Source organism: Dama dama, chromosome 20, assembly GCF_033118175.1.
Source record: "Dama dama isolate Ldn47 chromosome 20, ASM3311817v1, whole genome shotgun sequence".
Taxonomy (NCBI): Eukaryota; Metazoa; Chordata; class Mammalia; order Artiodactyla; family Cervidae; genus Dama; species Dama dama.
This window is the reverse complement of record NC_083700.1, coordinates 94,773,800-94,792,481: the sequence shown is the minus strand read 5'-3', so window position 1 is coordinate 94,792,481 and position 18,682 is coordinate 94,773,800. Positions and strand designations below refer to the sequence as shown.

The 18,682-nt window shown below is 35.3% G+C and overlaps 1 protein-coding gene across 10 annotated transcripts in view; it reads right to left on the bottom strand.

Annotated features, from left to right (window-relative positions):
• SPATA6 (spermatogenesis associated 6) overlaps positions 1-18,682 on the bottom strand; it is a 169,811-nt gene that overhangs the window by 44,903 nt on the left and 106,226 nt on the right. For 7 of the 10 annotated variants that reach the window (XM_061121954.1, XM_061121957.1, XM_061121958.1 and 4 more), the window contains 2 exons: positions 12,334-12,521; positions 8,458-8,557 (listed from right to left, as the gene is read on the bottom strand). In XM_061121954.1, coding sequence (XP_060977937.1) covers positions 8,458-8,557; positions 12,334-12,521 — 288 coding nt within the window. The remainder of the gene's footprint in view (positions 1-8,457; positions 8,558-12,333; positions 12,522-18,682) is intronic. The other 3 variants (XM_061121955.1, XM_061121956.1, XM_061121953.1) reach the window with 3 other exon arrangements.

Below are 18,682 nucleotides of genomic sequence, written 5' to 3'. Positions count from 1 at the left end.
TCTCCACCAAAATTTTGTGCACTCAGTCAGTCACTTGTGTCCAACTTTTTGTGACCCCATGGACTGTAATCTGCCAGGCTCCTCTTTCCATGGGATATTTTTTCAGCAAGGATACTGGAGTGGGTTGCCATTTCCTCTTCCAACCCAGGGATCAAATCTCTGTCTCCTGCATTGGCAGACGATTCTTTACCATGCGCCACCTAAATTATTATTTCTTTTTTCCATGTTCTATTTTTAGATGTAAATCAAGCCCAGCCTAAGAGCAAGGGAAGAATTAAGCTCTATTTCTTGGAGTGGGCAATATCAACAACTATTATTTAGGATTCTTCTGTAAGGAAGATTGGTCCACTCTCACCATTGTTCACTCATTGTTTCACTTACATCAGTGTGGACTCATGGATATTTATTTCATTGTCTGGATTATAATTCAATACTAATGCTATTTATTTTGCTGCTCAAATTATTCAAGAAATGGCCAGTTGGGGGGCTCATTCAGGTTGCTCCTGTATCCTTTTGATATGTCCCTATTCCTCTTACATTTTGAACAATTCATCACTTTTCATAATGTAAGATGTTCCAGGCTCTACCCTGAGAATTAACTATTGCTCCAAGAAAAAAGGCCTGTTGATTTTCATAGAAAATAAATATTCAGAAATAAAAGGTATTAGATCCGGGAGCTGGGTACGCTTATTGTTATCAGGTTGTCACTCCCTCTAGGCCCTTTCAAAGGGTAAATACAGGAAAATATGTGAATATACTAATACATGTATACCCATATCTATAATTCTGAATTAGTCTATCTGTATATATTAAAAGAAATATGAATTAAAATTGTCTTCTCAGACTCTAATCCAGGTTCACAGAGTTCATTCTAGCTTCATTCATTTTGTTTCTTTGTAACTTCTTTTTCTGACTGAGAAACCTGGTTATTTTATCCACAATTTATTTACTTATTTGTCCAACTCTCATATAAATGTAAAGCATTTTCAGAATTATTAATCCACATCACTGTGTAAAACACATTTATCTACTAGAGCAAGGGTTGGCAAACAGCTCCCAGGGCAACTCTGGCCCTTTGCCTGTTTTGGGAGGACTAATAGCTGAGAGTAATTTTTATATTCTTAAATGACTAGGTGGGGGAAGACAGAATATTTCATGAAAATTTCATGGAATTCACATTTTGGTGCACATGGATAAAGTTTTACTGGAATACAGTCATGACGACTTGTTTATGTGTTGTCTATGACTGGTTTTGTGCTCTATCAGTAGAGTTGAGTAGTTATGAGATCCCAGAGCATACACACAGAAAATAATTACTATCTGGCTCTTTCCAGAAAAAGTTTGGTAATTTCCAAATAAGAATATAGTAATCATGTAGTTCTTCCTGGCTTTAGCTTTACAGTATCCAGCCAAAATGCCATACTCCAAAGTAATTTAGATAAGCTAATTTAAAGACAAGTCTTGTAATTTTAATACTGCTAGTTCATTATAATCTACATTAAATCTTCAAAAGAGTCAGCATCACACTTTTAATTTTTATATAATAAATTTAACTCTAATGTATATTAGAAAGAGTAAAATATTCTGTCTCCTTCCACCAAGTAATTTAAAAATATAAAAATTACTCTTAGCCATCAGCCATTTTCCTAGGAGTTTTGACAAATACATTAAGTCATATATCAGCCACACCAGTATATTAATCAGTGCCTGCACCCTAAAAATTCCCGTGAGGTGAGCTTCCTTGCAGTTAACAGCTTCTGTGTCTCCTAACCTTTGCTATTTTAACAATGTCATATAAATAAAATTATACAATGTGTAGCTTTGGGGTTCTGGCTTTTTTCATTTAGCAAACTAAATTTAAGATTCATCATGTTTTAACATACATTAATAGCTTACTCTTTTTTATTGCTGAATTATATTCCATTGAATGGCTGGCTGTACCATGGTTTGTTCACCGTTCACAATTAAAGAACATGCTGTTTTTGGAAATGATGAATAAAGTTTCTATAAACATTTACGTACAGGTTTCTGTGTGAAGATATGCTTTCAGTTCACTTGGGTAAATAGCTAATAGCTGGGTCATATGGCAAGTGTATGTTTAAACTTACACAAAACTACCTTCAAACTGTCCTCAAGAGTGGCTGTATGTTTGAGCTTCCCACCAGCATTAAATGATAATTCCTGTTGTTCCATATCCTTGACAGTATTTGTGGGGTTTCTTTTTAGGGAGGCACTGGGGGGTGGTTTCATTTAACAAATTCTAATAGGTGTGTAATAGTATCTCAGGTTGTCTTCGTTTGCATTTCTATAATGACTATTGAGCATCTTTTCATATGCTAACTGGATAAAATGTCCATTCAGATCATTTGCCCAGTTTTAATTTCATTTATTTTTTTATCGTTGAACCTGAAGAGTTGTTTTATGTATTTTAGTTTTGGATACAAGTCCTTAATTATATATGTGATTTACAAATATTTTTATTCAGACAAGGGTTAATCTTTCTATTCTCTTAACAGTGTCTTCACAGAGCAAAAAATTTTAATTTTAATAACATTTATCAATAACTTGCCTTTTCCTTTATAGGGCTTCGCTGGTGGCTCATACGGCAAAGAATATGCCTGCAATGCTAGAGACTGGGGTTTGTTCCCTGGATCAGGAAGATCGTCTGTATAAGGAAATGGCAACCCACTCTAATATTCTTGCCTGGAGAATCCCAACGGCAGAGAAGCCTGGCAGGCTACAGTCTAGAGGGTCACAAAGAGTCAGACATGACTGAGCGACTAACACTTTCCTTTTCCTTTATAGATCATGTGTTTGATGTCATATCTAAAGTCATTTTAAAATATAAATTAAATGGATTTCCTGCTATGTTATGTGCTGTGCTTAGTCGCTCAGTCATGTCCAACTCTTTTGCAACCCCATGGGCTGCAGCCTGCCAGGCTCCTCTTCCTTGGGGATTCTCCAGGCAAGAATACAAGGGTGGGCTGTCATGCCCTCTTCTAGGGGATCTTCCTAACCCAGAGATCAAACCCAGGTCTCCTGCATTGCAGGCAGATTCCTTACTGTCTGAGGCACCAGAGAAGTCCCAATATACTGGAGTGGGTAATCAATCCCTTCTCCAGGGGATATTCCTGACTTAGGAATCAAACCTGGGTCTCCGGCATTTCAGACATATTCTTTACTAGCTAAGCTACCAGGGAAGCCCCTACTATGTTTTAGGTCTATGATATATTTTTGATATATTTTTAATTATGTGTCAGCAGTTTGTTTTTGGTTGTCCACAACCATGTGTTAAAAAGAGAATAAATGCAAAGGCTCCATTTAATTGGGTTTGTACTTTTGTTAAAAATCAGTACTTGTGTGGGTCTATTTCCAGAGTATTTCTTCTATTCCTTGATATCTGTGTCTATAAGTTAATCAATACCACAGTCTTCATTGGTGGCAGTGATAAAGAATCCACTTGCTAATGCAGGAGCCACAAAAGACTCGGGTTCAATCCTTGGGTTGGGAAGATCTCCTGGAGCAGGAAACAGCAACTGGCTCTAGGATTGTTGCCTGGAAAATTCCAGGGGCAGAAGAGCCTTGCAGGCTACAGTCCATGGGGTCACAAAGAATTGTCACAACTAAGTGACTGAGCACACACACAAACACACACAGTCTTCACTGCTGTGCTTTACAGTTAAGTCTTAAAATTAGGTGGTGGATCCTCCAATTTTGTTCTTTCAGAGCTCCTTTGGTATTCTCAAGTACTCTTCCATTCACATTTTAGAATCAGCTTATCAATATCCTTTTGAAAGCTTGATGGGGTTTTATGATTTCCTTCAACCTGGGAAAAACTGACATCTTAACATTAAGTCTTCCAACCAATGAATATGGTGTAACTTTGTTTTAGTTCTATCTTTGATTTCTTTCAACAGTGTTTTGTAGTTCTCAGAATGCAAAGCCTGCATTCTGTATAATCCTGTTAGAATTGTATGTAAACACTTCAGTTTCTGGTGCTATTGTAAACTGTATGGGTTTTCTTTTTTAAAATTCCAATTGTTCATGGCTAGTATATAGGAAAAAACTACTTTCTTTTTATCCTATGACATTGATAAACTTACTTCTTAGGAGTTTTTCTGTAGATCATTTGGGACTTTCTACATAAATAACCATATCCTTTGAAAATAGTTTTGTTTCTTCCCTTCTAAACTTTTAAGCCTTTTATCTATGTTCTTATCTATCTGTATTATCTAAGACTCCCAGTATGATGTTAAAGGAATGGTGAGAGAGGGCTTGCTTGCCTTGCTTCTGAGCTTAGAGGGAAAAAGCATTTAGTCTTTCACCTTAAGTATAATGTCAGCAGTAGGTTTTTTAAAGATGCTTCTTAATTAGGTTAAGGAAGTATGCTTCTACCTCAATTTTACCAGCAGTGTTTAACATGAAGAGATTTAAACTTTGCTGTATACTTTTTCTGTCTATTGAAATGACACAGAACAAAATGTATTTAATCTGTTAATAGGATGAATTTACATTGTGTTTCTGGGATAAGTCCACTTGATTATGATACATTTTCATTTTTATATATTGCTGATTCTAATTTGCTAACATGTTGTTAAGGATTTTTATGTAAATATTATGTGGGATTTTGGTCTATTTTTCTTTTCTTGTAATGTCATTATCTATTCGACATTAGAAGAAATGTTGATATCATGAGATGACCCAGGATGTATTGTTTCTTCTGTTTTCAGGAATGTGTAAAACTAGCATTATGTTTTCCTTAAAGGTTTGGTTGAATTCACTAGAGAAGGCCTCTGGGCTTAGGGTTTTCCTATATGGGAGATTCCTAACTTTAAATTAAATTTCTTTAATGAGACAAAAAATTAAAAACATCAAAACAAGCATAAGATACATATGATATACAGTCTAAAGACCCTTTGGAAGTGTAATTTGAAATTCCAGAGAGCCAGTATTGGAAGAGAAGCAATGTTTAAAGAAAGAATGAATGAGTTTTCCAAAACTGATGAAAGATATCAACCTAAAAATTTAAGAAGCTCTGCAAACAATGTAGAATTAATCCAAGAAAACTACATTTAGGCATATCATAGTAAGATTACTAAACACAAAGTTGAAGAGCAAATCTTAAATGCAACAGCGTGGGGAAACCCTACAGTACTTCAAAGGAATGACAGGTGACTATTCAAGTGACACAAAAGAAGCCGGAAGACAGTGAATGGCTTCCTCTAAGTGTCAAAGGAGGAAACTCCCTAGTAGTCCAGTGGTTAGGACTCCACGCTTTCACTGCTGACAGCAGAGGTTTGTCCCTGACTGGGGAACTAGGATCCCTGTGGTACAGACAAAAAATAAAGATCAAGTGCCAAAAGGAAACAGCCACCAACCTGGATATAATACAGAGTTTTATATCCAGTAAAACCACCCTACATAAAAGTGGAACCATGATGCTTTTAAACAAACAAAATTGGAATTCAAAGCCAGGATAGTAACATTAAAGAAAGTACTACAGGGAGGAGGTAGATGGCTCAAAAAGTGAAACTGGAACATGGAATCTCAGGAAAGGATGAAGAATAACAGAAAGGGTAAATATGTGATTAAAATGAGTAAACATTACTACACAAACAAAATGAATTTGTTGTGTTTTATATATGTAGAATCAAAATGCAAGATAATAGATATCCAAAAAAATGAGGCAGGTTAAAAAAACAGTTAAATGTTTTTAGGTCCCAACATTATTGGCGAGGTCAACAAAGAAATAATTTGTTATGTATGCAAGTTGCAATCTCTAGGGCAACCAATAACATAGTTTAAAAAACTGAATAACAAGTTAATAAAAAGGAAAAGGATTATAAAAAAAGTTATTAATTCAAATGAAAGCTGCATCAGTCTACATAAAAATTCTAGATTTTCAATCTGGAAAAAAAAATCTCATGTGCTATTCACAAGATACACACTTTAAATATAATGATTAAAAAAAGGATGGAAAATATACACCATGTATATATGGCCAAAATAAAGTTGCTATAACTATACACCGAGCAGTGTAGGTGCTGCTTACACAGTACTATGAAACAAGAAATAACACTAGAAATAAAAAAGGATACTTTACAATAAAAGGTTTGTATCGTAGTCTGAAATCTGTATCCAATCAACAACTTGGCTTCAAAATATATAAAACAAAGTTAACAGAACTAGAAAGAAAAAGACATCCACAGTTATAGAACTTGAAACTTTCTTGAAATTTGCCACCTTCCTACCACTATGCAGAAAAAATAATTCCCACTAGATCATATATTTAAATGTGAAAGAAAACAAAAAGTCTTTAGAAGAAAACAAAAAAGTCTTTAGAAGAAAACATAGGATGGAGTCTTGAAGTAGACTAAGAGAAGAAATTTTCACATACTGAGGGATGGAGAAGTCATTCTGGTCTGTTTGTCATGTGGCTTGAACTTTATGCTAACTACAGCCAGCAGTTCTTATGGCCAGCAGTTTTTCTGAACTTTATCGAACTCAAGAATACTAGCAGTTCTCAAGACAACATCTGCAGCATCTGTCAGCTGCAATCTTAAGGTCACAAGGTCTCCTGTTGTGACTACACAGCCATTTCGGACCATAACCAATCCTTACTTAACTCATCTATCTATCATATATCTATCTATCATCTTTGCTGATATAAGCCTCCTTCATTTTGTAGTCTGGCAGAATACAATTCAAGTGCTATTCCTTCACAATTCAAATCTCTTGGGCTATAGTTCTCAGTCTGGCTCTAATAAAACCTTTCTATTCCTATTTTAGATTGTTTATTGATTATTTCCATTGATAAGACAAACATTCTAAAAATGCTAATAAAAAAGATATATTAGACTCATTGGACTTAAGAACTTCTTTTCATCAAAAGATATCATTAAGAGAAAGAAAAGGCAAGGCATAGAGTGGGAAAACAAAATTATAAAACATATATCTGACACTTCAGGAATCTATATGGAAATTTTAACAAATTAAAAGAGACAACGCAGTATAAAAATGGGCAAGTGACTTGAACGAATACTCACAAAAGAGAATACCCAAATAGTCAATAAACTAGTCACCAGGAAACAGCAAATTAAAACCATTATGTGATAAAACTACTTCTCACAATCAAAATGCCAAAATTAAAATGCATGTATGCACACACACATACACATGCACACAACCTATCAAGTAGAAGTGAGCATATGAAACAAACGGAACTCACACACTCTGGTAGTGGGAGTGTAAATTGTTAAAATCACTTGGAAAAGCTTAATGTTTATACAGTTTATGACTGAGCAATACAGTGGTGGCAACATACCCAAATAAAATATATACAATGTTATCTGAGGACACACACTGTTCATAACAGTTCTAAAATAGCTCAAACCAGAAACAACCCAAAGGTCCATCAATAGATGAATGCATTAACCAATGGTAGTATTTTCACACAATGAAATACCATGCAGCAGGCAAGAGTGAAGAGCTATGTAACAAGATGTCTGCATTGTAAAAATATCAGAACTGGAAAAACAAAATGAAATAAGTAAGAAAAAAAGGGAAAAGACATGGTAGGGTGTCACTGCTATAAACATAAAAAATATGCAATACTTTTACTTCTAATCTTCTAACACTTCTAATCTTGTTATTAGAAGTTAGGATAATGTTAACCTTGGGAGAGGCAATCACTGGGACTATCTGTAATTATACTATACTTTGAAAACAAGTTTAATTTAAAATCAGTATGCATAATAGAAGCTTTCAACTGTATAAAATGATGTCAATGTCACATAATCCAGTTATATCCCCAGGACCAAGCTTGGTGTCCAACATGACTCCTGATAAACAATTGTTTTTAAATAAACGACTGAAACAAGATACCAAACATAAAAAGAATAATATACTGTAATTATTTCCCACTTGTCATTTATTTATATGTTCATTTGCCTTATCAGATTCTCATACTAATGTTATTTAGTACTAAACTGATAAACCTGACTTCTTTTTTTTCCTCTTTTAAGTATTTAATTAACATAAAAATCAGCTGGGAAACTTCTCCAAAACACATGTCTCATCCCTTCTCTCATTCTACCATTCAATCAAATCTATTTGCAGGAAATGGAATTTATTCTGGGTCATAAAACAAGAGTTAACATATTTTGAAGGCTGTGAAAAATTATCATGAGGTCACTACTTACTGACTCTTTATGAGATACTTATCACTAATTTTTTTTATAGTTAACATGATCTATGTCAAACATTTTGCATAATAACTCAGGTCAAACAGGAAGTTAGATATGTTGCCTTTAGCTAAACCACTGACTTCCATTAAACGGAGGTTGTATCTTTTCTTTTCTTTCCCAGGGATTAAATATTGCACACGTTAAACATCTTGGGTGGTTTTCATGCCTAATTTAAAAAAAAAGCCTTCAAGAGAAAAATTTAGAAACTAACATATAAATGTCTTTGATGAGCCTGATGTGATTTCAAGACATTCTTTACCCGGTCATGGATCTCATCACAGTTGGAAGGTGAGCACCAATCAGAATGGAACCTGTAGGCATAAAAACCAAAGATGACTTGCAGCCAGAGGGACAAAAAATTAAATCACCAAATGCCAGACACATAGTTATTTTTTTTTATCTCTTTGTGATAACATATAAGGATTAGAATAACATTTTCTTTCTTTGAGGATGAGAGACAGATATAAAATCAAATATTCAACCTCAACTGTAGTATTAGATCCTCACAATATGTTCAATTAATCGTCTAAGAAAGTTGGACATGCTTTGGGGACAGCAAATCTATATACCTAACCATTTTAACAATGTCCATATATAATTCTTTAGAGCTTTATCTCTAAACAAAGATATAAATTTTTATATTAGAGCAATAATTCCACATATAGTACCTTTAAAATTATTTTCCATTCTTGGAATTAAACATGCCAAAGAAGAAGTAAAGCAGCCCATCATTTCTCTTTCTCATGCATTTCCCAAACTCAAAACTGGCACTAGTATAATTAAGATACCTTGCTTTATTTAAGTGATAATGAAAATTTCTACATCCATCTGATTATAACATATCTACATGACATATTCTTGATAATTCCTTTATAAAGGAAGTGAAAGTCACTCAGCAAGTCCAACTCAGAACATGGAATTCTCCAGGCCAGAAAACTGGAGTGGGTAGCTGTTCCTTCTCCAGGGGATCTTCCCAACCCAGGGATTGAACCCAGGTCTCCCTCACTGCAGGCAGATTCTTTACCAGCTGAACCACAAGGGAAGCCCAAGAATACTGGAGTGGGGAGCCTATCCCTTCTCCAGCAGATCTTCGCAACCCAGGAATCTAACCGGGGTCTCCTGCATTGCAGACGGATTCATTAAAAAGGAATGAGTTACTAAAATGCTAATAGTTTGCTTAAAACTTTCTAGCTTCTAGTTTGTCCTTACAAAGTTATAATTTTATGTGTTTACACAAAGTATAAACTAGTAAGCAGGATAAATGGTTTACATAATCTGTTTCAAAGAATGCAATCAATAATGGATGATCAACTATATCTATATCTTAATCTCCTGCATTTGTAATAGGAAGTGTTGCCTGCACTTATGGAAATATATTGGCAGGCCTTATTACTGGCTACGTATGTAACACATCTTGAAAATCAGTGACTCAAATGTGCAGCTCCAGGAGGATTTCTTTGATGATACTGTGAGAGGATCCACTAGTCTGTGCTGTGGTATAAGGAATGACTGCCTAATGTCTTACTCCATTTAGAAAGCAAAACCTTTAGCATTAGAATATCAGCTCCTATTAAATTAGATCTGCTATTATTTCTTAGTCTGATTTTATTAATAACTCTATAAGCTAATATAATTATTATGCCATAATATTAATATTTATACTTAAAAGAGAAAACTGCTTTTGAAATATAACACTTATAATCAAAAGTGAAACCCGTTTATGGTGTACTAACTCTACTGGAGCTATTCTTTTAAAAGGCTTAAAGCAAAAAGGACCTTCACGATAAATAAATAAAGTCATTTGCTTAGAGTCACTGATAAAGCTTTCAAAAGTGTGTTTATTCCTATACATGATAAGGAGTCAGCATTTTACAGCAATCTTACAGGAAAACTTATTTAATTTTAATAAATATGTACCCAGAAAAAATAGAGCTGTATGTTCTGTCATACTCCAAATTTTGTCGAGGACATACAATCTACGTTTACATCAGTTTAAATTGTTTATTGATTCTAATGGATTGTATAAACACTCTAGTGTATTTCTCAGTGACCTAAAAAGCCAGATCATAGAAAGTCATATTTAAACATGTGGTACTAAGCATGCTAAAAAGAACAAAATGTTTTTTCTCTTGGTAATATGTCTTAAAGACATATTGTCTGATATATTTTACTTTCCTTTACAGACTAGATCTAGATTTTTTTAGAAAATACACTTGAGGAAGAGGTGTTCCATCTTAGTGAAAATAAAAAAGTTTATTTATACTAGAAAGTACCCAAATAAAATTTTATCAACTTATTTAGATGTGTTCAAACTAAATAACGATTATATTCTTTAATTTTAAAAGTACCTCAAATTTCTTCAAGTCATAGGTAAAATATGTAATGTTTAATATTTGAATCATTGATATCTTTCTAGCAAAGAACTTATTTATCTATATCTACTATCCAACGTCAAAATAAATGCTGTCACCTACTCTAAACCATCCCCTGCACTGAAATATGAAAAAGGGATAGCTGACATTAGCTAGCCTCAATAAAGAATTTTTGAAAATAGCCTCAATGAAGAATTTATCAATCTGACTTCAAACTACTGAGACAAAATTATATACAAGGAAAAAACAACACAAGATTAAATTTAATATTTTACTATACCAGTGGACAATTGGCGACTTCTGCAAAATATGCAAAAAGATAGAAAAATAAATCAAGGTTTATAATAACATATCCAAGGAGTTAGAGGTTAAAAAAATGCTTGAAAACCTACAGATATAGCAAAGAACCTAATCAAGAAAACCACAAGTGCTTAATTCTAAAAGTAGGGAAAAGTAGAGTAGCACCAACTGAATGTGTGAACATCTGAGCAGACGTGGAATGCAAAGAAAGTCCCCTGATAACAGACGCACAAGTTATCAGACTTCAGTAGAAAAATCTCTCTTTAAGACCTTCTCTTAAACTTTTAAAACCTACAGATACACAGACATATATCTCCCTATATAGATGTATGTAGGCATGTATCTACCTACCTATCTACCTATCTGAACTTGATTTCCAGAGGCATGATTGACTTGAAGTAACATTAGTCAAAGTTCCCTAATTTAGGATGAGCATCTCTAGTATTCTTTCATATACCTATTTCAAATGGTTACAAGACTAATGATGAAACAAATTTATGTGTTCATAACAAGGGTGCTTTACTACAGTTCCCAAACTGACACACTCTTGTTTGAATCGTCGGTTTTGAGATGACCTTTTGACAGGCTCTCTACAGTTAATTTAAACTTTCTTACTTATGCCTGATGCCCTAGCACGCTGTAGAGATTCAGTATGCCCCTGTAGCTTTTTGATACTATGTGTGATGATAGATTATATTTCTATGTGTTGACGGTATATCTCTTAGGTTTTCAAATTTCTACAAAATTTCTTAAATACCGAGGGTGGGTTTTTTTTTTTAATTTATGACAATTCTTGCTTTCTATGTTACTAACTGTGAGGGAGGCAAGGAATTTTCAATTTGGATTCAACAACAACAAAAACAGATGAAGAGGAATTATTGCTTTCACATTCAAATTATAACAAGTGTCTTAACTTTGTTTGCCAAAACATTTTTAGAGGGAGAACTAGATCATTAACATGATTAAGATTCTCTTGGCAGTTGGGGATAGGTAATTTGACGAAAACAGGTGCCATGAACCCATAATATACATTATCATTATTATCAGTAAAAGAAAAAATATAACCTATGCTATTTTTATACATAAGTCATGACTATAATCTTAAATTCCTATGAATCTCTTAAAAACAATTATCATATACTCTATTTTTCACTTTGGGAACTACAATATTTAATTAGGGTTAAAGTGACTCTAATTAATAAACTCACTTATAGTTAATAAACTCACTTTGAGAGAACTGGGCTGGGGAGGAGTATCTGACACTGTGCAATATGTTCTAAGCAAAAACAATTTAAAGTAACTCTCTTAAAATCAAATTACCCTTTTACAAATAATCACGTGACATACATAATTACTGCCTGCTCTTTTCTAATGATTATTCAAAAATTAATACAGAAATAGAAACCAAGCATTACCTTTCCCTGAGAGAAGCTCGATTTAACACAGGGCTTGGAGAATGCTTCGGCATGGTAGAGGGTGCTGAATGAACAAGTAAGGTCCTGGCTGAATGCTGGGGCTTGCTGCATGACCTTGAACTCAAATAGTCTTCGCACCTTTCCAAAGAATCATCGAAGTCTCTCCCATGAGGTGTTCTGATGACCTGCTTAAAAATTACATATGTATACACAGGATATATATATGTATATATAGTGACGTTATACACATACACACACAACATTTGTAAAAGCAAAAAAAAAAAAATCAAATACAATGTCATAGCTATATTTGAAGGTAAATTTCATTAGGGGGTTCCCTGGTGATCTAATGGTTAGGATTCCATGCTTTTACTATCATGGCCTGGGTTCATTCCCTAGTTGGGGAACTGAGATCCCACAAACTGCGTGGCAAAATAGATTTAACAAAAAAGATAATGTATGTAAAACACATGAAAATTCTTGACACAGAACAAGTCCTCAGTAAGCAGATTCAAACATTAAAAGCTATTTTGGGCTTCTCCGGTCGCTCAGCAATAAAGAAGCAGCCTGCTAATGCAGGAGACGTGGGTTCGATTCTTACATTGGGAAGATCCTCTGGAGAAGGAAATGGCAACCCACTCCAGTATTCTTGCCTGGAAAATCCCCTGGATAGAGGAGCCTGGCAGTCTACAGTCCATGGGGTTACAGAGTCAGATACAACTGAGCTACTGAGTATAGCAATCATTACTACCACTATATGACTAAACATTGAATAATCTGATTATTCAATCCACATGTCCAAAATCACTGCAGATGGTGACTGCAGCCATGAAACTAAGACACTTGCTTTTTGGAAGAAAAGCTATGATCAACCTAGACAGTATATTAAAAAGCAAAGACATTATTTGCCAACAAAGGCCCGTCTTTCTAGTATGGTCTTTCTAGTAGTCATGTGAGGATGTGAGAGTTGGACTAAAAAGAAAGCTGAGCTCCAAAGAACTGGTGCTTTTGAACTGTGGTGTTGGAGAAGATTCTTGAGAGTCCCTTGGACTGCAAGGAGATCAAACCAGTCAGTCAATCCTAAAGGAAATCAGTCCTGAATATTCATTGGAAGGACTGATGCTGAAGCTGAAACTCCAGTACTTTAGCCACCTGATGCTGAGAAAGATTGAAGGTAGGAAGAGAAGGGGACAACAGAGGATGAGATGGTTGGATGGCATCACTGACTTGATGGACATGAATTTGAGCAAGCTCCGGGAGTTGGTGATGGACAGAGAGGCCTGGCATGCTGCAGTCCATGGGATCACAAACAGTCAGACACGACTGAGTGACTGAACTGAAAATCTATAGAACTTTATCAATTCCAAGGCTTTTTGAGTAGGAGTGGGATAAAGGTAGGGATGGATATATAAAGCAAAGGACAAATACATATGAACTAATGATAGTCTAGCTATAAGGCCAAACAGAACAAAATTCTAGTCCTCATACTCATCCATTGCTTCATAATAAATCAAGGTAGATAAATGAATAAATTCCTACCCTTGTAGAACTTACATTCTAGTAAAATTTACATTCTCGTAAGAAGAAACATTTAAAAACACACAACCCTCTCTAAAATAAATAGGTAAAACATACAGTATATCGAAGGATGGTAAATACCATGGGAGGAAAATAAAGGAAATAAGAAATGCTGCTGGGTGGCGTGGGAGGGATATGTAGGGAAGCAGCTGTAATTTTACATAGGGTGGTCAATGGGGACCTCACAGAGAGAACCACCCTAGCAAAATTCTATGGAGTATAGGCCTGAAGACCTTATTAAATATCACAAGACCTAAATCATGGGGACATTCCAGAAAGAGAGAAACTAACAAACAAAAAACCACTCACAAAGATTCTGTGGGTCGGGTAGGGTGTATGCCTGATAATTAGAAATACCAAGAAAGCCAACAGGGCTAGACTGAATAGTAGGAAATAAAGTAAAAAAGGCAAATTCTAAGGATTTAGACTTCTATTTTGAAAAGAAAAGCTCTTTTATTTATTTTTTTTGGAAAATAATATCTTATTGGCTACTGTGTCAAGAACAGTCTATAGTATGTCCACAGGCAGAGTCAAGGAAATCAATTAAGAAATTATTAACAACAAAGCATGGATAAGAATGCTGGTTTGCCTCTGATAGCAGTGGAGGCAAAAAGTGATCAGATTCAGATGTCATGTGGAAGATGCAGTCAACAGGATCTGCTGATAAGACTGTCAATGATAACATCAAAATTTTTGGTGAAATCAACTGGAAGAATTGAGTTTGTGTAAATTAGTTATACCCTTCCAATGGGACAGATGGAAGAATAAGATATTAGTAGTCTGGTTTTCGATATGTTGAGCTTCACATATCTATCAATCATCCAAACTATCAGAGTAGAGGTTCAGGGGAAGACTCAAGGTTAAACAAATGAGCTGGTAATTTTTTTAGTCTAAATGGTATTTTAAAATATGGCACTAAGTGATATAACCAAGGAAGTGAGCATAAATAGGAAACCTCTGAAAACTGAACCCTGGGGATACTCCACTGTCTAGAATCTGGGAAGATGAGAAGCAAATAGACTGAGGAATGGCCAGGGAATAAGGGGAAGGACATGGAGAATGTATTATTCTGGAAGTCAATTAAATGATGTATTTCAAGGAAAGGGAGTAACTAGTTCAGTCAAATGTTGCTGACAAGACAAGGTAGAAAAGACTTGGAATAGTATCAATTTTAATAAGAGTAGCTTTGATGGAGTGATGGGAGTGATAATCTGGAGTTAAATAAATTCAATTCCTCTTTCTTGCTCCTTAACACATATTTAACTTCCCATCACCATATTACTGGAGAAGGGAATGGCTACACACTCCAGTATTCTTGCCTGGAGAATTCCTTGGACAGAAGAGCCTGGCGGGCTACAGTCCATGGGGTTGCAAAGAGTCAGACATTACTGAAGCAACTTGGCATGCAAGCACCATGTTAAGTGCTGAGACTACAATAGTGAACACAACAAAGTCCCTGCCTTTATGAAATTTTGTCCTAGCAGTTACTATCAGCTAAATATTTGATCTTTAAGAAGGTCACTGTGACCTTTAATCTTTTTCAGATTCATTTCCCCAGGGTTAATAATGGCTACCTTATATCTAAAAATTTTCCATAATTTGTTTCCTGCAGAATATCTAGATGTGTGAACTAGTTATATTATAAAACAAATGTAAGCAATTTATTATTAAAATACCACTCCTCCTTCAATACTACCACAATTTTCACTGCTTTCCAGAATTACAGCAACATATGGTGAGCCAGCAGTTAACAGAGAGAATCAAGCTTTCATTCCAGAACCAAATAGCATGTAATTGAAATGACTCAGTTACGGTCCCAAATAACTGACCAAGAATAAGTGATTCAGACTGAACGAGAAAAAAAAAAATGAAAAATGCTCTATTGTTAGCTGGTCACAGAGACAAAGTAAAGACACGATGAATGTCAAAAACAAGATCAAAGAGGTCCATGACCAACATATACAAGTGTATATATTAAAGACTGATAGGAAAGGAAAAAAAAAGTGCTATAATGCTATTTCTCAAATTATATTCAAATCTGAGCCACTTGGCTTATAGAGATTATTTCTCTTCATTAATTTCAATGCCAGTTGAGTCATGTTGGCTGCAGACCATTTCACTTTTTGTTTACTAAAATTTCTCCACAAACTAGTCAGCAACGCTCTACATAAAGCCTCTTCTAGGTGACTACAACTGTTTCTCTCTTTATCAGACTATTCACTAAGAATCTCTTGGATAACACATTAGCTAATAACAGAGAGATCTAGAGAGGTTCAGGGATTTGAACTCACAAACCAGATGAGAGAGGGTATTAACACAAAGAAAACTGACAGATATGCTAGGGGGCAAATCTATCCTAATGAAAATACCTGCAGAAGGACATTTATAAACTTCTAATGTTCTAATGTTTCCCATCACCTCATGGGAAATAGATGGGGAGACAGTGGAAACAGTGTCAGACTTTATTTTTTGGGCTCCAAAATCACTGCAGATGGTGACTGCAGCCATGAAATTAAAAGACGCTTACTCCTTGGAAGGAAAGTTATGACCAACCTAGACAGCATATTAAAAAGCAGAGACATTACTTTGCCAACAAAGGTCCGTCTGGTCAAGGCCATGGTTTTTCCAGTGGTCATGTATGGATGTGAGAGTTGGACTGTGAAGAAAGCTGAGTGCCGAAAAATTGATGCTTTTGAACTGTGGTGTTGGAGAAGACTCTTGAGAGTCCCTTGGACTGCAAGGAGGTCCAACCAATCCATCCTAAAGGAGATCAGTCCTGGGTGTTCATTGGAAGGACTGATGCTGAAGCTGAAACTCCAATACTTTGGCCACCTCATGCAAAGAGTTGACTCATTGGAAAAGACCCTGATGCTGGGAGGGATTGAGGGCAGGAGGAGAAGGGGACGACAGAGGATGAGGTGGCTGGATGGCATCACCGACTCGATGGGCATGAGTTTGAGTAAACTCCGGGAGTTGGTGATGGACAAGGAGGCCTGGTGTGCTGCGATTCATGGGGTCGCAAAGAGTCAGACATGACTGAACGACTGAACTGAACTGAATGTTCTAAATGGTGGAGGTCTCATGGAGGAGGTAGGTTGGAATCAAGGCCCTAAGCAGAGAAAAGGGGGAGGCAGGGCATTCCAAGTGGAAGAAAAGGCACAAGGAATAAACAATGAAGATACAATCACATGGCTAGCTGTGTAGGAAAGTAATGGGAGAGAACATCACAGAGGCGGAGAGGGGCACACTGTAGAGAACCTTGAATACTGTATGTAACGCAATACTATCCCATATTTATTAAGCATCTTCTGTGACCAAGTACTGAACAAGGTAGGAGACAGTAGTCACAGATAAATATAACAGGAGACTTCAAAGATATTACCATCCAGAATGAGAGACATGAAAAAACACATAATGATAAAACAATGAGGAAGGAAATTAGAACTAAATAGATACAATGAGTAACTGTGCAGTGGGGATACAGCTGGGATGTATTCCTTCCATGGAATTAGAATAAATATTTTGGAAAATTATATATCGAAATGAGGGAATGGAAGGCCTAACAAGCGGATGAGATAAGAATCCACTTCAAATTTTCAACCTTATGACTTAGCTTAAGAAGCATTTTCATAGCTCTTGTGAGTTTTCCATAGGTTGCTCATTCTCCTCCAGAAATCAAATGGAATGTCCTTACATTGGCTCATAATGGAAAAGTTATATTTCTTGGATGATTCCTCAAGAACCCTAGCTTAGAGTGTTCAAAGAACTGGGTTCAAATCCCTGCTTGTTATGTGACCCTGAGCAAGTCATTTACTCTAAGTTTTCATTTCCTTATCTATAAACTGGGGCAATAATCTTTTGGGTTTGCTACAGAAAATAAATAAGACAGATTAGTACAAACACAAAGCAGAGAGTTTGATTCATGAAAGACAATAGTATTTATTTCCTCTGTTTACATAAACCTTCATATTTCAGCATAAAGAGTTTTTTTTCTTTTTACATTTATGGAAATAGTTCTTTAAATCCTTTTTATAAGACCTCATAAATGTAACAATTCCAATATTGCAGATGTTGAAATGCATCAAGACAAAATCTAATAGTTTTAAACCAATCTGAAATTGTTACAGGTTAAAAAAGAAAATTTCATTACATCAAGCTCATTGTAACTACATAAATATAATTATGTAAATAACATACTTTTCAAATATGTGATATATAATGGTTGAGTTATGCCATACTGTGGAAATAAGGTTCCTGAAAAGTTGCTTATAAAATAAGTTAAATCATATTTGTGCCCATAAAATGTATAATTTATAGGAACTTCAGTTAAATTAATGGAAGAAAGAACCACTAAGTATAAATAGGAACCAGGAAACTCACTAATTCAAAAAATATTTGTTGAAGACTGGTACTACACACTACACACACACACTGGTACTACACTACATACTTGAAAATTTCTCTTTCATCATGGGAAATAAAAAATACATAAAAATAATTCTAATGGAATTTGCTGGGAAGTAGTTGAGGAGATGATTATAGGAAAGAAGTGCGGTAGAAGCATTACTTTCAGGATAGTAAGGATAAAGCAGGTGGGTGCTGCAAGTGCCAAGTTGCTTCAGTTGGGTTCGACTCTTTGCAACCCTATGGACCGTAACCCGCCAGGCTCCTCTGTCCTTGAGATTTTTCCAGGCAAGAATACTGGAGTGCGTTACCGTGCAGTCCTCCAGGGGATCTTCCCAACCCAGGGACTGAACCCACATTTCTTACA